Source organism: Procambarus clarkii, chromosome 24 (genome assembly GCF_040958095.1).
Source record: "Procambarus clarkii isolate CNS0578487 chromosome 24, FALCON_Pclarkii_2.0, whole genome shotgun sequence".
NCBI classification, from domain to species: Eukaryota; Metazoa; Arthropoda; class Malacostraca; order Decapoda; family Cambaridae; genus Procambarus; species Procambarus clarkii.
Genome location: NC_091173.1, coordinates 33,771,175 through 33,798,881, shown reverse-complemented (window position 1 = coordinate 33,798,881; position 27,707 = coordinate 33,771,175). Strand labels below are relative to the sequence as shown.

General features: G+C 42.1%; 1 protein-coding gene across 1 annotated transcript in view; it reads right to left on the bottom strand.

The window, feature by feature from the left end:
* The window catches only part of LOC123761864 (uncharacterized), a 416,218-nt gene that overhangs the window by 105,365 nt on the left and 283,146 nt on the right, over positions 1-27,707 (bottom strand). Inside the window, 1 exon segment of the mRNA XM_069330791.1 lies at positions 11,552-11,719. Within this exon segment, the coding sequence (XP_069186892.1) occupies positions 11,552-11,719 (168 nt within the window).

The window sequence follows — 27,707 nt, the reverse complement described above, 5'->3', positions numbered from 1 at the left end:
GCCCAAATACTCTAAGGCGAACAAGGGAGACAGAACACCCGAGCACATAAAGAGCGGCCGAAAACCAAGCAGTAAACGGCCTAGCAGGGGCAGGACCCAAGGAACTTGTGGAAGGTGGCCCCAAGCCCCAAAGGCAGTACTTACAGGGAACCTAGGGAAGGGAACCCTAGGCGCATGCAGCCCGAGTACTGGAGAATCACTCCCGACTCACGCACCACCTAGAAAACAGACACCACACTCTAGGTACAGTGCTGAAACAACTACGGGAGCCGGAGCACATAACCAGTGCCTATAGCATCAGCCGAAGAACTGATGGGTGGATAGCCGGCATGGGAGGTCTGGGGCTCCCCTTCCCCCTCCCGGGGAGGGGGGGAGCTGCGCTGACAGCGGCGCGGTGACGTGTGACATCATACTAGTTTGCTTGTTTTCTGTTGAGGAGTTCTATCCACTAGATTCGGCTTTAGGTAGCAATTTTCACCAGAATAGGGGTTTGTTTTGGAATGCTTACCTTTCTGGATGCTTGACCTGATCGATGGCAGACATAGAATGCTTCCAACCACACAGGGGTTTCTATAGGCCATTGCTCCCCTTGCCTCTCCGAGGGGGCCAGGTTCTGGCCGTGGTTCCCGGTAGGCCCTAGAACTCCATACACATGACTGATGCCAAAGTCTGACATTAGCATATCAGCCTGGTAAAGCTCCGGGGAGTCGACGGGGCTCCCCCCAGAGAAGAGGTGTTGACAGAGCAAGTGTCAGAGGTCTGCTCTGTCTGAGCTGTCAGGCAGGAGTTGTCACAAAGATATTATTACCTAATAATTTCAATGTCTCTGAATTTTTCTCTGTTTTTTTTGTGGTAATATTATTCAATAGTGTGTAGTGTGATATATTTATATAATAAAATGTGTAAACCAACTGTACAACTAAGCTGGATATGGTGTCCAAAAAACATAGTGGCCACAACAAAATTGCATGACAAGAGCCACAGCATCGAGCAGAAGACACTAAAAAAAAAGGTGACACCCCTAGGGTCAACACTTGCAGCAGAGGAGCTCCAGCATATTTCAACAATCCTAAGTATTGCAGTACAGGTTGATGATGGTGAGTGGTGTCCCAGAGAACATAAAGGTATAGTGCTTTTAAAAAATAGGTGAGATAACAGGAATGTGCTAAAGAAAGTGAAAAATTGGATGAGAAAAGTTGCCCTAGTGTTTACAGTGCAGAGAAGAACATTCAAGATGGCCGCCGGCAAGAGGAAAAACAAAACAGAGCTTGATTTTGCGGGATTCAATGAAGAAAGCACTTGATATAAGCAGTCTACACGACAAGCTGGTAAAATTAGATACTATAGTGAACTCTCATGTAGAAATAATTAGTAAATTGAAAGAAAGTAATGACCATTTGAATAGCAAAGTTTTATGTCTTGAGGGTTTAGTGAAAGACTTGCACAAGGATAAGAATCAATTGGAAACAAATTGCAAAGCCATGGCAGATGAAAATAAACTCTTAAAAATAGCTTTGGAAGAAGTTAAAGTAAATTTAAACATAAATGACTACAATAGGTTAGGTAAGGAAATTCAACAGGAGAAACAGCTTTTGTCAGCACAGATGGAGGAAGTTACATAGGGAATAGAACAGTGCAAGAAAGATATGGAACTCACCTAAGCACAAGTGGCCAAGGAGAAGGAAAAAAATGAAGAAGCAGTAAAGGAAGCCAAACACTGCAGCAACCAAGATATAACAAACATTAGGCTGGAAGTGAGAAAGGAATTGGCATCTAATACGAAGTTGGTGCAGAACTCAGTTGATCGGAGTAAGTCCCTGATAATTTTTGGTTGCAAAGAAAAGGAGATAACATCTAGGGTCAGAAAGAGCTGTAGAAGAAGCTAAAGTAGTAGATAAATTGTTGGCCTCGTAGAAGGTCTTACTACCATAGAGAATGTGTGCGACTACAGGAGAATAGGCAGATACGTAAAAGGGAAAGATCGACCTTTGAGGATCACCCTAAACGGTGCCAAACAGATGGAAGAAGTACTAAGGAATGCTAGAAAATACAAAGTGATGAGGATGGGAAAGTGTGGTCGTTAAGACGAGATCTTTCAAAAGAAGATAGAGAGAAGCTGAAACTGAACCTCGCCGAGGCAAAACGTTTAAATGAGAGCAGGAATGAAGAAGAAATCAATTCTTTCTTCTACAAAGTGATAGGGGTAGGCAGACCAGTAAAGTGGTACATAAAGGCAAACCAACAAAATCATTAGAGAGAGAGGGGAGTGAAGAATAAGGAGAGGGGGAACAAGTTCCTGAAGATTGCATACACCAACATAGATGGAGTAAGATCGAAGATACTGGAGTTAAGTGATGTAATACAGCTGCAGACACCAGACATTGTTGCACTTACAGAGACAAAACTTGAAGATGTTATTTTAAATGAGGTCATATTCCCAAGGGGCTACTCAATTTGGAGATTGGACAGAAAAATTAGGAAAGGCGGTGGTGTTGCTGTGCTGGTAAAAGAACACCTAAAGGTGAAGAAAATAATGACTGCCAATCCACAAGAAGTTGACATAACAGCACTAAAGATCTGCCATGAAGATGATAAACTAATGATCATAAATGCATATAGTCCACCGCCAAGCAGCACATGGTCAAAGGAGGAGCTAGATAGTAAACGAGAAGGTCTTATAACAATAATGAGAGAGATTATAGTGAGAGCTGATAACGATAGATCACGACTGTTGATAGTCGGTGACTTTAACTTGAAATCCATAGACTGGGAAGCATATGAAGCTAAAACAGAAGATTTTTGGACCTGTAGATTTGTAGACCTCATCCTGGAAACATTCTTGTATTAACATTGTTAAACAAGCTATGAAGATGAGGGAAGGGGACGTTCCCTTCAAGCTAGATTTGATATTTACCAGGAAGGAGGAAGAGATATTTGACATTCAGTACCTTCCTCTCTTGGGTAAAAGTGACCATGTCTTTTTGGGAATAAAGTATGCAATGTGTTATAATCTGGAAGAAAATAAGGAGGTTGAAGCAGTTGAAAAAAACTGACTTCAGGAGAGGACATTATGGCCACCTTAGAATTTTTTTTAGTGAGTATAATTGGACAGACTTGTTGCTAGGCAAGGAAGTGAATGAGATGTATGTCAAGTTTTGTGAAATATATGATAAAGGCACAAAGAAATTTATACCAAAACAGAGATGCAGAACTAGAAAACAGGATTGGTTCAATAGAAATTACGAGAGGGCCAGAGATCAAAAGACACAAAAATGGAATCAATACAGGAAGAGGCCAAACCCCCAAACATACCAGCGATACAAAGATGCGAGAAACAACTACACAGCAGTGAGGAGAGAGGCAGAAAGAAATTTTGAAAAAGGGATTGCAGACAAATGTAAAACAGAACCAGGTCTATTCTATAAATTCATAAACAACAAATTGCAGGTAAAGGATAATATTCAGAGGTTGAAAATGGGAAATAGATTCACAGAAAATGAAAAGGAAATGTGTGAAACACTAAACGAAAAGTTCCAAAGTGTGTTTGTACAAAATTAAATCTTTAGGGAACCAGACACAATAAGAATTCCAGAGAACAACATAGAGTACATAGAGGTGTCTAGAGACGAAGTGGAAAAAATGCTCAAGGAAGCTAGGTAAGAACAAAGCAGTTGGTCCAGATGGAGTTTCACCATGGGTTCTGAGAGAATGTGCACCTGAGCTCAGCATTCCACTTCAACTGATTTTTCAGGCATTCCTGTTTACAGGAGTTGTAGCTGATGTGTGGAAAAAGGCTAACATAGTTCCAATCTACAAAAGTGGAAGCAGGGAAGACCCCCTTAATTATAGACCTGTATCATTGACAAGTGTAATAGTCAAAATATTGGAAAAAATAATTAAAACTAAATGGGTAGAACACCTGGAGGAAAACAATATAATATCAGACAGACAGTATGGTTTTCGATCTGGAAGATCCTGTGTAATGAACTTACTCAGTTTTTATGATCGAGCCATAGAGATTTTACAGGAAAGAGATGGTTGGGTTGACTGCATCTATCTGGACCTAAAAAAGGCTTTCGACAGAGTTCCCCATATGAGGTTGTTCTTGAAATAGAAATATACTGGAGGGGTGACAGGTAAGCTAACATGGATGAAAAATTTCCTAAATGACAAAAAATGAGGGCTGTAATCAGAGGCAAGGTATCGGATTGGAGGAATGTCACACGTGGAGTACCATAGGGTTCAGTTCTTGCACCGGTAATGTTCATTGTCTACATAAACAATGTACCAGTGGAAATACAGAATTACATGAACATGTTTGCTGATGATGCTAAGATAATAGAGAAGATAAGAAACCTAGATGATTGTCATGCCCTTCAAGAAGACCTGGACAAAATAAGTATATGGAGCAACACTTGGCAATTGGAATTTAATGTGAATAAATGCCATGTTATGGAATGTGGAATTGGAGAACATAGACCCCACACAACCTATAAATTATGTGAGAAATCTTTAAAGAATTCTGACAAAGAAAGGGATCTAGGAGTGGTTCTAGATAGAAAACTGTCACCTAAGGACCACATTAAGAACATTGTGCAAGGAGCCTATGCTACACTTTCTAACCTAAGAATTGCTTTTAAATATATGGATGGAGAAATACTAAAGAAATTGTTCAGGACTTTTATTAGACCCAATCTGATGATGATATTATTTGGGTGCAGGCAGCTCCCTGCCTGCACCCAAAGCTGGAAGCTTTGAAACAGCTTCCATGGAAGCTGGTATATGCAGTGGTTGTATAGTGCCCATATCTTAAGAAGCACATTAACAAACTAAAAAAGGTCCAACGACATGCCACTAAGTGGCTCCCAGAACTGAAGGATAAGAGCTACGAGGAGAGGATTAGAGGCATTAAATATGCAAAAACTAGAAGATAGAAGAAAAAGAGGCGATATGATCACTACATTCAAAATAGTAACAGGAATCGATAAAATTGATAGGGAAGAATTCCTGAGACCCGGAACTTCAAACACAGGAGGTCATAGATTTAAACTAACAAAACAAAAAGCTGCCGGAGAAATATATGAAAAGTCACTTTTGTAAACAGTGGTAGACGGTTGGAACAAGTTAAGTGAGAAGGTGGTGGAGGCTAAAACCATCAGTAATTTCAAAGCATTATATGACAAAGAGTGCTGGGGAGACGGGACACCACGAGCGTAGCTCTCATCCTGTAACTACACTTAGGTAATTACACTTATGTAATTACTACCTGCCTCACCAAAATGGCTCCTCCCAACATACTCCTTTTGCTGTTATTTTACTATATACACATGTTATATATAAGAATCTGCATTTGTGTTCACCACAGCGAACCACTAAGCTGGTACGTGAGTCAAGACATTAACAGGTTGCCACCTCTCCTTCCCGCCTCACCAAGATTACTCCTCCCACCATACTATGCACATCGCTGATTCTTACCACAATCCTGCTATCATCAGAATCCTTGTCACTAAATCTTGAAAATTAATAATTTTCCACAAGTTTTTTTTTGTAAAGGAACATGAGAGGCACAATCAGAGAACACTGTATAAACATCAGAGGTCCGCGGTTGTTCAACGTCCTCCCAGCAAGCATAAGAAATATTGCCGGAACAACCGTGGACATTTTCAAGAGGAAACTAGATTTATTCCTCCAAGGAGTGCCCGACCAACCGGGCTGTGGTAGGTATGTGGGCCTGCGGGCCACTCCAAGCAACAGCCTGGTGGACCAAACTCTCACAAGTCAAGCCTGGCCTCGGGCCGGGCTTGGGGAGTAGAAGAACTCCCAGAACCCCATCAACCAGGTATCAACCAGGTATGAGAAGTTGTTCAAATATTCTTAGATGGATGAAACAATGGCAGTGAGTGGACTGTGAACATCTTGAAGAGCATTGTCTTCACTGATATCTAAACATTGTACACAGTCCGGCTCTTCTGTAATACTATCATGGCTAAATAATAACAGTTACATATATATTTTGACATTTTTAGGCGATGCTGTGGTCACAAGCTGAACAGTAGTGCAGTTAGCTCATGCTGCGTGTACCAGCCTTGGTTGCTTACTCAGTACTGAGGACCTGACACCCAGGAATGTTGCCCATGATTTTCTTTATAAATGGCGTCTGTTTACAAGAAAGAGTCCTGAAGCAGCAGTTGTGAACCCTGTGTAGCCGCTGGACTTTTAAATCTTATGTGGTACTCCAAAAATACATAGCTGATGGTGCGCACTTCTGCGACATTTACTGACCCCAGCAATATATGTATTGTGCAGTTTAAGGGTTAAACTGTGCACACTGTTATATACAGTTTGAATAACTGCCACCAAACCACACACATTATATATATACAATTGGGGTGCCATGTACGATTTAAATGTTCTGTGGCTACACGGGGTTCACATCAGCATGCTCAGGGCTCTTGTAAACAGATACCATTTAAAAAACCAGCTTTGAATGTAATGAAAAGCCATTTTCTAGGTGAGTCACGGAGGCTACCCAGAGCTATCCAGGCTGATTGGGATAGTCCTAACTTTTGGCATTCACTCAATGTGGGTGGAGTTCTAGGCTCACCGGGGACCACGGCCACAACCTGGCCCCCCTCAGAGAGGCATGAGGAGCAATGGCCTATAGAAATGCACATGTGATTTTGGAGCATTCAATATCTGTCATCGAGCAGATGGCAGATATCCATTAATCGATGGATATCGAATGATGGATATAATCGAGATTCAAATCCAGGGATTTCATCACAATGGTTGTACTCTTCAAGTCACTTGTGTTGTCCTGTCTTGAGTACTGCTCAGTACTAACTTTCCCCTTCAGAGCAGGAGAGATTGCTGAAATAGAGGGAATACAGAGAACATATACGGCACACAGACTCAATAAAGCACCTAAATTATTGGGATCGTCTCAAAGCCCTCTAAATGTACTTACTATAAAGAAGACGAGAGAGATATAAAATAATATACACGTGGAAGATACTGGTGGGCCAAGCACCAAATCTACACAGTAAAATAACAACGTACTAGAGTGAACGATATGGAAGAAAATGCAGAATAGAACCAGTGAAGAGCAGAGGTGCCATAGGCACAATCAGAGAACACTGTATAAACATCAGAGGTCCATGGTTGCTCAACACCCTCCCAGCGAGCATAAGAAATATTGCTGGAACAACCATGGACATCTTCAAGAGGAAACTAGATTGTTTCCTCCAAGGAGTGCCGGACCAACCGGGCTGTGGTGGGTATGTGGGCCTGCGGGCTGCTCCAAGCAACAGCCTGGTGGACCAAACTCTCACAAGTCAAGTCTGGCTTCGGGCCAGGCTTGGGGGAGTAGAAGAACTCCCAGAACCCCATCAACCAGGAGCAGGACAGGCACCCAGAGAGGTAAGTGCCTCAAAAACAAACCCCTATTATGTCACGAGATGTGCCGCATGTCTGTGCAGCTCCCCCCTTCCCTGGAAGGAGGAGGGGGGAGCCCCAGACCCCCATGCCAGCAATCCACACCTTCAGTTCTGTGGCTGGATATCAAAATACGTGAAAACCACCGACTGGAGGGGGGTGGGGAGGGTTGCAGGGGAGCCTCCGGTTAGAAAGTGAACATCTAGAAAATTGTTCCAAGAAAATTACCGTCTCTAGATAAGTTGCTATGATTGAACTGGTTTGAGGACCATCTAGTAGGTTCTCTAGAAACGTGGATCAGTGGGAACTTTATCTAGATTTTTGCTAGATCCTAGAAACTGATTTATATATATATTTTTTTTTAAATTTTCCTTTTTTTGTATGGAGACTTATTGAAAAATAGTGTGTTGTACACAGTCTGAAAAATGTGTTCACCCGTTGTTGCAGCGGACTTGAGTATGAACTCTGGGATATTAGGAGTTTTACAAACTTATATCCAGTGGATTTTCATTAGGTTAGGAGACATGTCCGTGGACATTGATTTTTTTTAATAAAAAATTTTTGTGTGTATTTTTCTTTAGATTTTAAGGATCTAGAGATATGCTGTGCGCTGCTTTTTCTTTAGATTTTAAGGATCTAGAGATATGCTGTGTGCGGGCCCTGGCATGACCCCTGTGGGAGGAACCCACCCTGGACCACCGAAGAACCAACAGGTAAGACATTAGGCAGCAACTGGAAGAAGCCACTTGCATATACTGTTCGACTGCAGAAGCAGCAAACAAGAAAGGGCAAAAGGATGAAGACAATCTAAGAGCCAGAGCCTCAAGCGGATTCCAAGGAGGAAGCAAGCACCACCTGCCGACACGCGAAGCGCGCAGCAAAAAAACGCAACAGCGCATCCCACAGGATCAGCGCAAACAGCTTCAAAAGAGCAGATGACGCACAAGCAGCTGAGGCCAAGGCGCTAGATCCAGGAACGGCCTCAAGTGCCTCTGCATCCTCTGCAAGCCAATCCAAGGACAGCCCAAGGAGGGAAAAGAAGCGCAGGACCAAAGCCAACGAGCCCCGTGCGTGCAAGTCTTCAGCCAAAAGCGTTGCCGACAAGGAGGGAACCTGCACATGAAGCAGAACCGCATCAACATCCCGCAGAAGAGCCAGAGCGAAAAAGCACTCATTAAGGTGCGCAAAGTGGCCCCCCAGGTAAACCTGGACCACATTCAAAGCCTCATGCTACTCAAGCGTGCGAGTATAACAGAATATGTCCGAAGCATCCAGCGAAAACAATGGGCAATCCGCTAGCCAGGATGACTCCGGAACCTCATAACAAACCCAGTATGGAGACGAACACCCAAACCTGAAGGAAGATGGATCCATTATAGAGGCATAATCGGGATAATAATCATAATCCAGGAGGTAATGCCACAATGGCCGCCCTGCACCTCGACTGGAGAGATGCGGGAAGCTGAAAACCTCCGGAAGGATGGAAGCGAAGGACCCGCAGGGACACGAAACCAAACCAGGGGAGGAGCCGAACCCAAATCCAAGTTGTATGCAGAGGGGGGAAACGGAAAACCCACTCATTGTAACAGCAAGCCCCACTCGGAGGGTCAGAAAACCCAGGCGGGGTCCAACTGGGGCCCAAGGCCCCCAAGTCAGCTCCTCCCCAACCCCAGGAACCTCCACGTTAGGCCCCGGGGCCGAGTCGTCCTCCAAAGCCACGGCCTCACAAGAAAAAGTTGGGGCAGCCAGGATAGCAGGAAGAGGATGGGCCCAATGGTAAGACCTCTGGTGCTACCCCAGAAAGGGCAACCCCCGAAACTGCCCAAGTCTCAGAAACCTCTAAACCTCTAAACTATACCTCTTGCCTCCGACCCCAAAGCACTCAGACACTTAGGAGCCGGAAGCAGGGGGGAGGGAACTGAATGAACCACAGCAGGGGAAGGACTGAAGAGACGCGGACAGAACCAAGGCCAAAGTGACCAACACCCCAAGTCCTGATCCCTATAAACAAAATGGGGCAGCCTCAGGTCATCTCGGGAAGCAACCAACCTAGCGCGCTGCAGCACCTAAACTGCAACGCGCGAGCTGCCTGCACCCAAATAATATCATCATCAGATTGGGTGAACTGAGTCACACACAAGCAACAAAGCTCGCAGGACTTTGGGTCGAATGTGTGACTGACTCAACAGGCAGCATGACAGGCAAAAACAATGAGCGTCACCCTGAGACAAGGGGACAGAGCAACCCTCAAACTCGCACAAAGCGAAAGGAGACTCAGGGGTCACATCCAGTGGACCCGAGTGCCCCCACGGGGTTTCCCAGGGCCCCTAGACTGGGTCTGCTAAGGGTTATCCCAGGCAGGGTTATCTTGAGGTTATCTTGAGATGATTTCGGGGCTTAGCATCCCCGCAGCCCAGTCCTCAACCAGGCCTCCTTTTTGTTACACACCCCCTAGAAAGCAGCCCATAGCAGCTGTCTAACTCCCAGGTACCTACTTACTGCTAGGTAACAGGCGCATCAGGGTGAAAGAAACATTTTGCCCCTTTGTCTCCTGCCTCCACCGAGGATCGAACCCGGAACCTCAGGATTACGAATCTGAAGCGCTGTCCACCCAGCTGTCAGGGTACTGCTAACTGGTGCCAAAGCTATCAACCAATACTGCTAAAGCTGAACCCTCGGGCCATGTCCACTCACGAGGGCAAGCAGGGGAGGGATACCACCAAACACAAACAACCCTAATACAAAGGGGAAGGGACACCGAGGCAGACCCCCCACCTCCCCCACCAGGCAAAAACAAAAAGAAAAAAAAACCTCGCAAGAGGACAGCGTATCCAAAGGGAACAGAGGTGGTCACTGTTATAGGTGAAAACTAGCTACGCAGTACCCCATGCCCCTATCAGTGCAAAAACTACCACTTACCCCAAGGCAAACAAGGGAAGAATCCCCTAAAACACTCGGGGCGGTCAATCGCCAAGCAGCGAAAGACCAACAGAGGTAGACCCAAGGTGACTTGTGGAAGGTAACTCCAAGCCCCTAGGGTGGTACTTAAAGAGCACTTAGGGAAGGTGCCTTAAGGGCATGCAGCCCGAGTACCTGTGAATATTACTCCCAGCTCACACACCACCGAAGAAAAATACTGAACCCAGGCACAGCACAAAGAGAATCTGGAGCTGGAGCCACAACAACTAAGCCTTATTCCATCAGTCGAGGAACTGAAGGTGTGGATTGCCGACGCGGGGGTCTGGGGCTCCTCCTTTTCCCTCTCGGGGAGGGGGGAGCCGCGCAGACCTGCAGTGCGGCTCGTAATGTGCTGCTCGTGTGACGTCATGTTTGTTTGCTCGTTTCCCTTGGGGAGTTCTGTCTACTTGTTTCGTTATTTTTGTTGGTTTCACCAGAATAGGGGTTTGTTTTAAGGTGCTTACCTTTCTGGATGCCTGACCCAGTCAATGGCAGACATAGAATGCTCCAAAATCACATGTGCATATCTACAGACTATTGCTTCTCATGCCTCTCTGAGGGGGCCAGGTTCGGGCCGTGGTCCCCCCAGTAGGCCTAGAACTCCACCCACATCGACTGATGCCAAAAGTTAGGACTATCCTTATCAGCCTGGATAGCTCCAGGGAGTCATAGGGGACTCCCCCCACCCCCCAGAAAAAATTATAAAACATTGAAAATGTATTGGAAAAATAAATGTAAATATATTTGTGGCAACTTGTGAGTCCTGAAAGGCCCATACAACCAGCTCTGGGTGTTTCACGCACAGTCGCACAACACATGATTATGTCACAACTCACTTTCTCCAAGTCCCTACAGCCAAATTAGATTGTTGTTGTTATTTTTTTCATGTACATGTTCAGGGAAGGGATTTTAATAATTTACAATGAATTTTTTTTTGGTTGGGGGAACACTTTATTTTCGGTACCTAGCCGGAATGTCACATTAAATGCAGTGTATCACAGAGGTTAAGGTAATGCAGTGGGCAAGAGATAATTAATGGACAAATGTAATTTTGTAATATCTTTACTTTTCTCTTTCCTATACTGCTTCCCTATCTTTCCTCCAGACTAATGTCACACTACCTCATAGAAGTGGGAACAAGGTAAAAATGCTATCTCACCTTGTGACTTTTTGAGCAATGTTTACGTACAACGTAAGATTCTCGGGCATGGAAATCACAGTAGCCACATTTATATGGCTTAACACCATTATGAAGCCGCAAATGGCGATTGTAAGAAGAGTTGAAGTTGCAGGTATAGTCACAGTGTGGACATCTGTACTGGCGCATCTGCAACATTTAAAGTGAATTAAGATAACAATACAGTATAAAAGGTTTTTGTAAATAATAAAAACACAATTTGTCCTGAGCCATTCCATTTAATAAAGCTGCATCCTACTATTTGGATCAATAATTAACAGGGATGACAATATATAAACATGGATTAAGAAATGAATCTTCAGAGGAAGAGGAGTTAAATATGCTCAAATTCTCTAATAATAATTATATTCTTGATGAAGTTTGAGAAAAACATGCTTTAACCCTCAAACCGCTAGGGGCCCAAATGGAATTCACACCCACAGGTGCAACAAAAAAAAAAATTCCAAAAAATTATTTCGTCTTATAGAAGTGTTCATTTTTGTTCCCTGATCACGGAAAAAATAACAAAAAAATCGTAGGTGGCATATTTTAGCCGCAATAGGGTAGGGAAGTGTGGCAAAAAAGGGGCGTTGGCAGAGACTTCGCCAGACGAGGTCTACTCCGCCCGAGCTGTCAGACGGCAGTTGCCACAAATATATTATTACCTAATTATTTCAATGTCTCTGATTGATTTTTTCTTAGTTTTTTTGCAGTAATATTATTCCATACAGTGAATTGTGGTATATTTATATTATAAAATGTGTGAACCATCGCTGTACTCAAAATTATGGTGTGCATATTAGTGATTCAATTATTATGTTTATAAAACAATAAACAAATAGTTTTGCTGTTGTTACACTATATACACAGGTTATATATAAGTATTTGCATGTTTTGTACACCATAACGAACTACTAAGTTGGTCTTGTGAGTCAAAAAGCAACGAGGAGTGACCGCCAAACACCAGCGAGCCACTCACTGCCACTCCCTCCCTCAACACCTCACTCACCTCCTACAATACTCTTTCCGTATTTATTCACTATACACAGACGTTATATATACGTATTTACATGTTTTGTTCACCATAACTGTACATCTAAGGTTGTATGGTGAGTAAAGGCAACAAAGACGTAGCTACTCACACAGTCAGCTGATCGGCGGCCGCCCTCAAGGCCAGACGCACTAATATTTGTCCTTCAACAATATTGTTTGTGGTGTTATTACGCTATATACACATATTATATATAAGTATCTACCTGTTTTATTCACCATACCTGAACAAATAAGCTGGTATGGTGCCCAAAGACCATAGTGGCCATCAGTAAACACCATGCCAAGACGTGCAGACGACGCTCTTCCCTCACCAAAATGGCGGCTCCCAACCTTCTCCTCTCGCTGTTATCACACTCTATACACACGTTATATATATGTATCTACATTTGTGTTCACCATATCGAACTACTAAGCTGGTATGGTGAGTGCAGTCAATAAATGGTGGCCACACAGAGTCAGAAGACGACGCCACAACCCTCCCTCGCACAGCCTTACGCCTCCCTCCATGGAGCACAGCGCTAAATATCACCACAATCCTGGTATTATCAGAATCCTGGTCAGTTTTATCACAGTCAGGGGGCTTCAGTAATACTATCACTGCTAAATAATAGCTGTATCATATATATTATGGTACTTGTAGGCGATGCTGTGGTCACAAGCTGAACAGCGGTGCTGTGAGCTCGTGCTGCGTGCACCAGCCTTGGTGGCTTGCTCAATACTGACACTGTAACACCCAAGAATGTTGGCCTGGATTTTTTTTCTAGGTGGCATCTGGCAACTATCGGTCGTGGCTGTACTATAGCTGCCCCTATCCCAGGCAGGGGGTTTAAATTATAGCGCTAGACACGAAATCATATATAAATGATGTGCGCGGTTTCGGTTTTGTCACTGATATCATTTATATATGATATGCGCGGTTTGAGGGTTAACCACTTAACTGCGCCAACCAAGTATTCTTGGTCGGCGGGAAACTGTACCAACCACAAAAACTCTTTTTGATTTTTCCGTACCCATTCTAAATGTGTGCGAGGTTGGTTGTGTACAAAATGGACTCTTAGGACCTCCAGTGAGAGGCAGCCATCTTGGAAAAAATTCCCAGAATGCCATAGGGCTGCTGGCTAAGTTAGTACTGGGTGAGCAACCTATGGGTGGCGCACGCACCTCTGGCTCTCAAACACCTGTCTGACGCTGAGTTGAAAGATAACGCTCTGTTGGTGATATTCAAACCTTATTGTGTGAAGAACATAAGGGTCATAATATTGGTGAAGCTAATCGCAATAAGAACCTAACACAAAGGTCGGATGCAAGTGATACAGTACCTATGAGGACAATACAGCGAGCGTATCCAGTTGTAGCTCTGAGCGTCACCCTTGCAATCCTATGCTATCTCTAATTTATTTAGATGATATATAGATGAATTATTTTCTGCATTCAGTGATGATGCATCTGTTACAAGTAGCATAGATGAACAGTGTTAGCGGCTTCCATGGTGATGTTTTCCATACATATTTTCAAGAAAACTTTAATTTCTTCCTGACAGACGGACACTCTTTGAGGCTAGCTGAATCTCTTCCTATGTGGGACCATACAAAGCGATCTTTTCAAAACTACCTTACAAATTGATCTTTTCATATAATCTTTTCAATACTACCTTATGCTTTACAAGCTTGGCTACATACAACCTACAAGTACTAAAGCCAAGGGTGTACGTGAGTGCGTTATTTGCAAGCACATAGAATGAAGAAACAGGAAGCGAAAATTTATCTGTACCTGGTGCAACAAGAGCGAAGTCGCGCTGTGCACCATGGACTACTTTGTTGATTATTATTCACTTTCGAAGTACTGAGTGTGTAATACAGTGTGTTACTAGTGTAAATAGTCTGTGAAAACTGTACATATTGTAATTTTAGTGAATTTTTAACAAGCAATACTGCGACAATAAACATTGATTGTGGACACATTATTGACACATGTATCACAGTTCCATAGAACACTATGAACATTCTACTGTATACATATTGTAAAGGACACAAATATGCATCATATATGATAAAAAAACAAATAAAACCGCATTGGAAATACATAGAACAAATAATTGAAAATATATTTGTGGCAACACCCAGTGCTTGAATGGCCTGCGCAAGCAAGTCTGGGCAAGTTATGCACAGGCAATCAGGCCCTGATGACATCATAGCGCATCTTCTCCATGTTCCCACAGCCAAAGTAAGTGGAATTTGGAATTTATTTTTACATAGACATGTTCAGGGAAGGGAATTTATCATTTTACAAAGAAAAAAGAATTTTTGCAGAACACTTTCTTTCATGTGCATGGGGAATTTCACAATAAACTCTGCACAGCACAGTGTTTAACTCTTGTGTTGCTCAGGGTTAATTAGCATTTGTCACCCACAGGCGCATACCAAAAAAAAAAAATATATATATTTTTCTTCTAAACCTGTTAATTTGTGTTATCTGATCATGGGAAAAATAATAAAAAATCGTAAGTGGCATATATTGCCCTCTATAGGGCGGGGAAGTCTGGCAAAAAACAGGCGCTCACTCAGTGTGCATCCCAGATGGTCTGTTGCTCCCAGCTGTCAGGCAGGAGTGGCCACAAAGAGATAATTACCTAATTATTTCAATGTCTCTTATTTTTTCGTAGTTTTTTTGCTGTAATATTATTAAATAGTGTGTAGTGTGATATATTTATATAATAAAATGAGTGAATCATCGCTGTACTCAAAATTATGGTGTGCATATTGTTGATTCAATTATTATGTTCATCAAACAGTGAATAAATACTTTGTCGGTTATTACACTATATACACAAGTTATATATAAGTATCTGCATGTTTTGTTCACCATAACGAACCACTAAGTTGGTATTACGAGTCAAAAAGCAATGAGGAGTGACCGCCAGCCACTCGCTGCCACTCACTCCCTCAATACCTCACTTGCCCACATTCTCCTCCCACCATACTGTTTTTGCTTTTATTCACTATATACAGACAGTACATAAAAGTATCTACATTTGTGTTCACCATAACGAACCACTAAGTTGGCATGCTGAGTGGCAGTGGCAGCCAGTGGCTGCTACTTCCTCCTTCCCTCAACTCACCTGACTCACCCACATTCTCCTCCCACAATACTTGTTTTGCTTTTATTCAATATATACAGACATTATATATATATATATATATATATATATATATATATATATATATATATATATATATATATATATATATATATATATATATATATATATATATATATTATATATATTATATTATATATATATATATATATATATATTTTTTTACAATAGGGAAGGGAGTACCACCTCTGGCTGGAAGAAGGGGGACCCATAGCCTCGGAGGAAACCACACATAACGCATTGGAGGGAATGTAGGTCCCCTCCAATACAGTTTCTGTGTGCTTTTCTCCTACTACCCCCTTCCCTTTTTTTTGTTTTTTTTCCTTTATTGTGTATTTAAAGGTTACAAAACATACAAGACAAATGCCTAAAGGTTATGGATCTCTTGAAGCTCCTCCGCTTCTGGACAGGAACCGAGGACGCAGCAAGCATTTCCCCTCTGGATCGCCACACTGAGACGCTGAAATAAAAAACTGGAAGCCCTTGGGTCTCTGGTGACGTCAATGAGCCTGGAACCCAATTCCTTGAGAAATCCCAAGGCACTCTTGCCCCAGGGGCCATGCGTCTCAGACGCTATGGGAACAAAGAGGTATTGACCTTCCAGTCGCCTGTACTTGAGTGATTTTGCTGTTTCCCTGTGGTTGGCCGCCCCACCTGCTTGATCAGCTCCGAAGTGTACATAGGTGTCAGCCAGGGTGGATACACATGTGTAGTCCCACACCAACTGTCTACCCTCCTTCCATGGGTATATGGTGATGCCATCAGGGCGAAGTGCGGGGAAATCCGGGTTTTGGACCCCTAGGATGCGAGGTTCTCTCTCCGCTGGGCACCCAGCTGAGACGAGGCTTCTCTTGATGATGTCATTGACCTCGTTGTGTCTTGCATGCCAGCCCTTTGTGCTTCCGCAATGCAACCCATGCAGTCCGTATTGGTCTGCTTCCACCCTGTTGCAAATACACTTGTATTCAGTGTGAATTGGGGCACCAAGGCGGAGGGCCACTGCTACACGAAGGGATTCTGGATCTAGGCGCGTGCCCATTGCTGACATGGGTACTGCCAGGAGGAAGTCTCCTGCATGGGGGGCACGCACTGCTCTGAGGCGGGCTTTCTCCTCGTATGATGTTGCGACGCTGAGCATGGCATCAGCTACCTTTTTCCACTAGAGGGTGGTCCCAGCCGGACTGTTTGTGTTGTTTTGTTGGCTCTATAATGGTTGCTGGGGCTGCAAGAACATCCCACTGATTTGAACATTCAGTGAAAGCAGGATCGTGTATTCCTGCTGAATCCCTCAGGGTTGCAGGTAAAATATCTCTGACGAGGTCGTGCGATGCATGAGAGGAGGAAAATAAGGCTGGTAGAGCAATTTGGGAGGCTGTGCGGACACCAAGGCCGCCGAGTCTTACAGGAAGGGTTGCTTGCTCCCACTGAGAGTCGTCCAATGGCAGGTTCAGGACTTTCACCAGCATGGACCTCAGAAGGGTGTCATACACATTTAACTTAGGGCTGCTGTAGGATGGAGAACATCTCAGAAAGTAGGTCAACTTAGGGAGAGACAGGCATCTTGTAAGGAGAAAGAGAGCATCATGGGCATCAATCTTGTCAATCCTGTCCTGCATTCTCTTTAGGTCAGTGATTTTTGCAACCAGGACCTCCTCGATTGCTCGTGGGCCAATGGGGGCACCCAGGAGAGTGCAGTCCGGTGGCTCGACAACGAGAATGTCTGGAAGAACATTTTGTATTTGCCCAGTGATGTCTGGGTTGCGGGAGATTATTTCACATTTGGATGCATTGAGAATGAGGCCTAAGGCTGCTCCCTGCTCCTGGATTTTCCTTATATCCTCCAAAATGGTTTCCGGAGTTCCAGCTAGAGTGCCATCATCCAGGTACCAGATGTTTAGCTCGCTTGTCAGACTATCAGTGACCTCTTTGATAGCTAGGCAGAAAAGGAGGGGGGCTAAGGGGTCACCTTGTTGGACACCTTCACAGGAGTTTATTTCATGCTCCCCAAAAAGAAGCTTAGAGTCCCCCCTGTAGCACGATCGGATGAATGGGTAAAGGGGACGGAAATGGTTGTGAACAGCCCTGAGGACAGCGTCTCGTCTGACTTGATTGAAGGCATTTTTGAAGTCAAGCTTTACTAGTATTTACGAGTTTATATATATATATATATATATATATATATATGCAGAATAACCACATATGAAAAATAGAAAATGCTTAACGCGTTTTCGGCTAATTCGCCTTCATCAGAGCAAAGTAGAATCCCCAGGGGCCATGATTCTACTTTGCTCTGATGAAGGCGAATTAGCCGAAAACGCGTTAAGCATTTTCTATTTTTCATATGTGGTTATTCTGCATACTTGGATCAGTGTTTTTGTGATCATTGTTGCATATATATATATATATATATATATATAAGTATCTACATGTTTTGTTCACCACAACTGTAAAACTAAGCTGATATAGTTAGTTCAGGCACTAAGAGACATCGCTACACACACAGTCAGCTGGTGGCTGCCTCCCTCACACATTCAAGGTCAGATGCACTAAAATTTCACCCCCAACAATACTGTTTGTGGTGTTACAGTATTACCCTATATACATATGTTATATATAAGTATCTACATGTTTTGTTCACCATAACTGTTCAACTCAGCCGGTATAATGCCCAAAGAGCATAGTGGCCACCCATACCAACATGACAAATCATGCAGATGTTGCCATCCCCATCACCAAAATGGCTTCTTCCCCACACTCCTTTTGCTGTTATTACACTGTATATACACGTTATATTATATGTATCTACATTCATGTTCACCATAACGAACCACTAAGTTGGTATGCTGAGTGGCAGTGGCAGCCATTGGCAACCCACCACTGGCAGCCCCTCCCTCCCTCACTTCACCTGACTCCCCACCATTCTCCTCCCACCATACTGTTTTTGCTTTTATATACAGATGTTATATATAAGAGTCTGCATGTTTTGTTTACCATAGCGAACTAAGCTGGTATAGTGAGTCCAGACAGCAAAAGGTGGTTACACACAGTCAACAGACAATGCTACCTCCTGCCCCACCAAGATTACTCCTCAAACTACAGTGCTAATTATCACAACAATCCTGCTATTATCAGAATCCTGGTCATTTTTATCACAGTCAGGGGTCTTCTGTAATAATATCATCGCTAAATAATAGCATGAACATATATATTAAGGCATTTTTAGGCGATGCTGTAGTCACAAGCTGAACAGCAGTGCTGTGAGCTCACTCAATACTGAGGACCTCACACCCGGGAATTTGGCCTACAATTTTTTTTTTTTTAAATGGCGTCTGTTTACAAGAGCACTGATGAAGGTGAGGTGAACCCGGTGTATCCGTGGGCCGTTTAAATCTTGCGTAATACTCAAATACATCATATGATGGGATGCGCGTTTTATGACATGTCACTCAACCCATCATATGATGTGTTGCGCAATTTAAGGGTTAATATGGACATATCAACCTTTCGGTTACCTTTTCATGATTCCAAGGATCAAAGTCCCGCAGCCCATTCTTTGACTATGCCTCCTGGTTGGTAATCTGGTCAACTAGGCTGTTTGACATGACTGCTCAGGTATGATCAGGTATTCTGTAGATTTGGTTCTTTGGCCCTCCAGTATCTGCCACGTGTATATTATTTGATATCTCTCTCGTCTTTCTAGTGAGTACATTTGGAGGACTTTCGAGACGATCCCAATAATTTAGGTGCTTTATCGCGTCTATGCGTGCTGTATATGTTCTCTGTATTCCCTCTATTTCAGCAATCTCTCCTGGTCTGAAGGGGGAAGTGAGTACTGAGCAGTACGCATGATGGGACAACACAAGTGACTTGAAGAGTACTTGAAGAGTACTTGACCCGTAGGTTTCAGGCGCTGCTTGCATGATGTCCAAATCCGGAGGTTTTCCTGTGGCTCTGCTTCTTCCAGCAGATCGGTCCAGCTCGTCAGGTGGCTGGTTCGGTCTTTTCTTCGAATCTTCGCATTTGGTATTTTTGACTCGAGTCTACCACCATCTCTATGGTGATCAGGTGGCATCCTTGATGGTGTCCCACCTGCGAGCTTCATCTCGGCGGCAGTATGAAGTTCTCTAGTGGTCCTTTCATCTCTTTCTCTCGTTTTGCAGGTATTCCTCATTCTCGGTTAAAGTTGTTTTGTCCTTTCTCTAGTGGCTGTTTCAGGACCATAATTTTATGTCGAATACTGTCGCCTTGTATCGTGCGGCGCTGGTGGAGCCGCTGCAGCTTGCTTTTGGTATCAATGTCACTTCTGCACTGTTTCGCAAACTGTCTCGTGCGTTGTTTCACCTCCGGCCTGCTCATGCGCCCCTTGAGCCGTCCTGGTCTTTAGATCGGGTGCTTTCTTTTCTCTCTTCTCCTTGGTTTGTTGTGGCCCCTTCGGTTCAGGATTGTTTTGCCTAGGCTCTTTTTCTGTTGGCATTGGCCTCAGAATGTTGGCGTAATTATTATGTTGGCATAATGAAACTCCATTTTCTGGGCGAGACCTGGAGGCTCCCCGGCAATCCTCCCTCCCTCCGGTTGGCAGTTGTTCGCATGTTTTGATATCCAGCCTCAGAACTAGTGATAGTGGCGACATAGTGATTTTATGCTCGATTTTGCTTGCGGAGTTCTGTCCACTAGTTCGACTTTCAGTAGCAATTCTTAACTAAAATAGGGGGTTTGTTTTGGAATGCTTACCTTTCTGGGTGCCTGACCTGATTGATGGCAGATATAGAATGCTTCCAACCACATGGGGATTTCTATAGGCCATTGCTCCTTGTGCCTCTCTGAAGGGGCCAGGTTCTGGCTCGTGGTCCCCAACAGGCTTAAGAACTCCATTCACACTGATGCCAAAAATCTAATATTAGCATATCAGCCTGGATAGCTCCAGGGAGCCTCCAGGTCTCGCCCAGAAAATGGCGTTTCATTACATTCAACGCTAGTTTTTTACCAGACTTCTCCACCCTATTTCGGCAAGAAAATACCACCTATATTTTTTTTATTATTTTTTCTGTGATCAGGGAACACAAATGAACACTTTTATAAGAGGAAATGTTTTATTATTTTTTTTTGTGGTTGCACCTGTGGGTGTTGAAGGTCATATAGCCCAGAGCAACCCAGGGGTTAACCATACCTTATCTCAACTATGGTATTTGTGCTTGGGGTTCTACTACCCAAATCCTTTACGTCCTCTAATTACCCAACACAAAGCTTCTATTGGAACAATATCTAACTCTGGCCCCAGACAGCATTTGGTACCCTTATTCAAATCTCTGAATTAGATATTAAGTCACTGCACATCTTCTCATGTGTACTCTATATATTTAAAACTCTGAATTGTAATGTCAATCCTGACCTTAAAAGCTTTTTAGAAGGTTGTAACAGAACCCATGGACACCACACCAGAAACAAATACCTATTTGATATTCCAAGAGTATGAATTAACCAAACTAGAAATGCTCAACAAATCAAGGGACCCAGAATGTGGAATCACCTTCCCAATCATGTCAAAGGCTGTACCTCTCTCAACCAGTTTAAGATGAAAACTAAGTACTACCTAATTAACTCCATGTAACCTACCTTACCCCTAAATGTCAACCCATGTCTTACTATTTTTAAACAATGCTGTTTGTTGACCAACTTGTATATTGACTATTTTCTACCATGTTCCTCTCATTTTTATCTTTTTTTTTCAACACAATTTATACTTCAACCCTTACACTGCTCAGGGGTCCTTGGGACATTTACACCCCTGTGCGCAAGAAAAAAAAAATTCAAAATTTTTTTTTCGTCTTCTAAAATGTTAATTTGTGTCCCCTGAGCACTGGAAAAAATAATAACAAAATCGTCGGTGACATATTTTGGGCGCAATTGACCGAGGAAGTCTGGCAAAAAGTGGGCGTTGACAGAGCGGTCGTCAGACCCGGTCAGCGTCACCCGCATTGACAGATGGGAGTTGCCACAAAGATATTATTACCTAATTGTTTCAATGTCTCCGATTGATTTTTTCTTAGTTTTTTGCAGTAATATTATTCAATAGTGTGTATTGTAATATATTTATATAATAAAAGTGGTTAATAATCGCTATACTCAAAAGTATGATGTGCATATTAGTGATTCAATTATTATGTTTATAAAACAATAAACAAATAGTTTTAGCTGCTATTACACTCTATACACAGGTTATATATAAGTATTGGCATGTTTTGGTCACCATAACGAACCACTAAGTTGGTATTGAGAGTCGAAAAGCAACGAGGAGTTACCGCCACACACCAGCCAGCCACTCGCTGCCACTCCCTCAACACACGCACTAAACTTTCTCCCCCAACAATACCAGTTGTGGTGTTATTACACTATATACAGACGTTATATATAAGTGTGTGTATATTTTGTTCACCACAACTGTACAGCTAAGCTGATATAGTTAGTTCAGGCACTAAGAGTCGTCGCTATACACAGATGGCGGCTGGCGGCTCCCTCACTCTTTCAAGGTCACACACACTAAACTTTCTCCCCCAACAATACTGATTGCAGTGTTATTACCCTATATACACATATTATATATAAATATCTACATGTTTTATGCACCGTAACTGTACACCTTAGCTTGTAGTGCGCCCAAAGAGCATAGTGGCCACCCTCTAAACAGCTAGACAAATCGTGCAGACGACGTCACCTCCGTCAACCATATGGCTCCTCCCAGCATAATCCTTTTGCTGTTATTACACTAATACACACATTATATATAAGTATCTACATTTGTGTTCACCATAGAGAACCACTGACCTGGTATGGTGAATACAAACAATAACAGGTGGCCACACAGTCAGTAAACGATGCTGTCTCCCTCCGTCTCTCAGCATCACTCCTCCCACAGCGCTAATTATTACAACAATCCTGCTATTATCACAACCCTGGTTATTTATATCACAGTCATGGGTCATCTGTAATATTGTCATCGCTAAATAATAACAATTATATATTTATTTTGACATTTTTCGGCGATGCTGTGGTCACAAGCTGAACATCAATGCTGTTTGCTCATGCTGCGTGTGCCGGCCTTGGTTGCTCCAACAGTACTGTGCCTCTCACACCTGAGAATATTGCCCACGATTTTTTTTTTAAAATGGCATCTGTTTACAAGAGCCCTGAGGAAGCTACTGTGAACCCCGTGTAGCTGCGGGCCATTTGAATCAGGCCTGGCACCCTATGGCGTATATATACGCCATGCGCACCATGGGACATGTTACTCAGGGCGTATATATACGCCATGCGCAGTTTAAGGGTTAAGCTCAATTACTATTAAGTTTTAGTCTAGGTGTTTTCCCCCACCTCACCTTGCCCGAAACAGTATGCGTACTAGTGACTTTAGGTATTGTATGTACTAGCTCTATCCATATATTCAACATTATGTTTGTAAATCAACTATGTATGTACTTTCCTGAATAAAATTTACTTTACTTTACTTTACCTTAACCCTTAAATGGCACATAGCTATATACCATTTGACACCAACAGGCGCATACCAAAAAAAAAAAAAAAAAAAAAAATAATTTTTTCTTCTTAACCTGTTAATTTGTGTTCACTGATCTCGGGAAAAATAATAAAAAAATCCTAAGTGGCATATATTGCCGGCTATAGGGCGGGCAATTCTGGCAAAAAATAGGCGCTGACTCAGCGTGCGTCCCAGGCGGTCTGTTGATCGCCAGCTGTCAGGCCGGAGTGGCCACAAAGGGATAATTACCTAATTATTTCCATGTCCCTGATTGATTTTTTGAAGTTTTTTTGCTGTAATATTATTCAATAGTGTGTAGTGTGATATATTTATATAATAAAATGAGTGAATCATCGCTGAACTCAAAAATATGGTGTGCATATTGTTGATTCAATTATGTTCATCAAACAGTAAACAAATACTTTGTCGGTTATTACACTATATATATACAGGTTATATATAAGGATCTGCATGTTTTGTTCACCATAACTGTACATCTAAGCTTGTATGGTGAGTAAAGGCACAAAGACGTAGGACCTCACACAGTCAGCTGATGGCTGCCGCCCTCAAGGTCAGACGCACTAATATTTCTCCTACAACAATACTGTTTGTGGTACTATTATGCAATATACACACATTATATATAAATATCTACCTGTTTTATTCACCATACTTGTACAAGTAAACTGGAATGGTGCCCAAAGACCATCGTGGTCATCAGTAAACAACATGGTAAGTCCTGCAGACGACGCTCCCTCCCTCACCAAAATGGTGGCTCCCAACCTATTCCTCTCGCTGTTTATACCCTCTATACACACGTTATATATAAGTATCTACATTTGTGTTCACCATAGCGAACCACTAAGCTGGTATGGTGAGTGCAGTCAATAAAAGGTGGCCACACACAGTCAGAAGATAACGCCACTACCCTCCTCCCTAAATGGCGCACAGCGCTAAATATCACCACAATCCTGCTATTATCACAACCCTGGTCAGTTTTATCACAGTCAGGGGTCTTCTGTAATAATATCATCGCTACATAATAGCATGAACAAGAATATTATGGCATTTTTAGGCTATGCTGTGGTCACAAGCTGAACAGCAGTGCTGTGAGTTCATGCTGCGTGCGTCAGGCTTGGTTGCTCACTCAATACTGAGGCCAATAACACCCATGAGTTTGGCCCACGATTTTTTTAAAAAATGGCGTCTGTTTACAAGAGCCCTGATGAAGGTGTGGGTGAACCCCGTGTATCCGCGGGCCGTTTAAATCTTGCGTAGTACTCCAAAGCATCACATGATGCGATGTGCAATTTACTGCAAGTCGGTCAGAGCATCATATGATGCGATGCGCAATTGAAGGGTTAAGCTGCGCAAAACGTTATATGATGTGACATTGAATGGGGAGGGGGTATAATTAAAAAAATATTTGAATTATGTAAAAATTACTTAAAAATGTTAAACAAATCTCAAACTTATTGGCTTCAGCTTTGTGAAACTTTCATCAAAACATTTTCAGAAATTGATTTTAGACGAATATTTAAAAAAAAAAAGCTCCTATTAACTGGAACTAATGGATAATGCAATAATAAAGATATGCAAGCACCTGTTCGATGCACAAAGAAGAAGAATAGTAGTAAGAAGTGTCCACAAAGTGGATATTCAGCTGGTGCCTTTATAGCATTGGTGAGTAATACATAATAACACATATGATCATGATTAATTATGTTATTATGCTCTATTTTGTTATATATCATATAAGTACATTGCCCAATGTTATTATGAGTTACTTTCAACAATGTCCAAATTTTTTTTAGGGGATTTTTTTTTTTTTTAGGTTTTTAGGTTTTTTCCTCCTTTGTTTATTATTTGAATTTGCTTCAACGTTTACATCCTGGAGAGTGCATACTCATCCCTAACTATGGATAGCCAGAATTAAATTGGTCAACAAATAAATCAGTTACAACTCTCAGAACTTGGCACTTTGAATTTTTTTTGGGGTGATTTTTTCATCGATTTCAAACTCTATTTTCCTTGTTTATGTTGTTTTGATGATTAGGGACCAGATTAGGGCTTTTTTACTTATATAAAGTATACCCTAAATATATTCCCTAAATTATTATAATTATCCCTATATTTTGTTTTTTTGGTTGGTTATTTTTCTTGACATTCATTTCTAGACACATTGACCTACAACTTTCACATACTTGAGTACGAAGGCCAAACAATGTTTATTACAACATACAAGTAAATTCATGAATTAGAACTGCCTTATACCATTGTTAATAACTTCTACTTCAATTATATCTATAGCTAGAATTTCAACTTACTTCAGTATCCAAAAATCTAGTTTCTGACCTGATTCTCACCATTTTTACATTTAGTGTGCACAGCTGTCTGTTCTACAATCCCTATAGAATTGATTTTTCATAAACTCTAAACGTTTGAAGGTATAAATTTTTGTTGTCTAAATTTGTGCATATTTCAAATGCCATATTGACAATATTTTTTTTTACAGTAACCTATACTGAAAACCTATATTCTAAATATATGAAAATGAAGATCATATGCTATTTTGAGAGCATAATAACACCAAATGAACAGTTGGTGATATTTTTATATTTTTGAAGCTGATTTCAAAATCAGAAATTTTTCAATAATCAATTTTTTTTTTTTTTATTTTCTTGTTTTTCAAGTTACACTGGTATCATTTAGACAAAGTTTGGAGCATTTGCATAGTAGATTATGTACAAAAGATTTGAAAGAGTTTCAGAAAATTTAAAATGTTTTAACTGTTCAATGTCACACATCATATGACATTTTGCGCAGTTTAAGGGTTAAAGTGCAAAACTCACTCCTGAGAGCTTCATTCTCTTCTTCTAACTCAAGACTTTTTTAGCATGTCCTCTATAATCTCTAACCCTGCCAAGAAAACTCCTTTCAATATATTTTGTGGTGAGAATCCTTGGAAACAATCATCTGTTAGTCTGTTTACCTTCCCTGTGGTGGCGGCCATCTTTGTTATTGACAATCATTTGTTTTGGTATATAAACTTTTCAACACACAATTTACACTCACTTTTACTTATTTCTTGTATCTTATTTACTTTTAAACTTCCCTATACCTTTATGTAACCTGGGACACCACTAATAGCCCTCAAACTGTTCCCAATAATTAGGCAATTTGATATTCCTGGAGCCTGCTGCAGTGACTTCTGCCTCCTGGCACTTCTAAACTTAATTGTGTAAACTATAGCTTGAATATGAAGGGCAAACAAATTAAACATTGGTAAAAGTGGTATCATTATTTGTACCTGTATCTGTGTTCATATTTTTTTGTTTTATAACTGTCTCAATAGGAAAATTTCAAACAATATTAACCCTTTAGTTGCGCAAGACATCATATGATGAGTTGAGTGACTTGCAGTAACTTGCACTCCGCATCATATGATGTTTTGGAGTACTATGCAAGATTTAAACGGTCCGCGGATACACTGAGTTCACCCACACCTTCATCAGGGCTCTTGTAAACAGACGCCATTTTTTTTTTAAATTGCGGGCCAAATTCCCGGGTGTGAGGGGGCCTCAGTATTGAGTGAGCTACGAAGCCTGACACACGCAGCATGAGCTCACAGCACTTGCTGTTCAGCTTGTGACCGAAGCATTCGCCTAAAAATGCCATAATAAACATGTTCTTGCTATTATTTAGCGGTGATATTATTACAGAAGACCCCTGACTGTGATAAAACTGACCAGTGTTCTGATAATAGCAGGATTGTGGTGATATTTAGTGCTGTGTTCCATGGAGGGAGGAGTAATGCTGTGGGATGGAGGGTGGTGGCATTGACTGTGTGTGGCCACCTTTTATTGACTGCACTCACCATACCAGCGTAGTGATTTGCTATGGTGAACACAACGCAGATACATATATATAACGTGTGTATAGTGTAATAACAGCAATAGGAGTAGGTTGGGAGCTGCCATTTTGGTGAGGGAGGTGTGTCATCTGCATGACTTATCATGTTGTTTACTGGTGACCTCTATGGTCTTTGGGCACCATACCAGTTTACTTGTACAAGTATGGTGAATAAAACAGGTAGATACTTATTTATAATGTGTGCATATAGCGTAATAACACCACAAACAGTATTGTTGTAGGACAAATATTAGTGTGTCTGGCCTTGAGGGTGGCCACCACAAGCTGACTGTGAGAGTAGCTTTGTGCCTTTACTCACCATACAAGCTTAGATGTACAGTTATGGTGAACAAAACATGTAAATACTTATATATAAAAGTCTGTATATAAAAGAAAAAACAGTATGGTGGGAGGAGAATTGTGGCAATTCAGGTGAGGTGAGGGAGTGACAGCCAGTGGCGGGCTGCCACTGACTGTCACTGTCA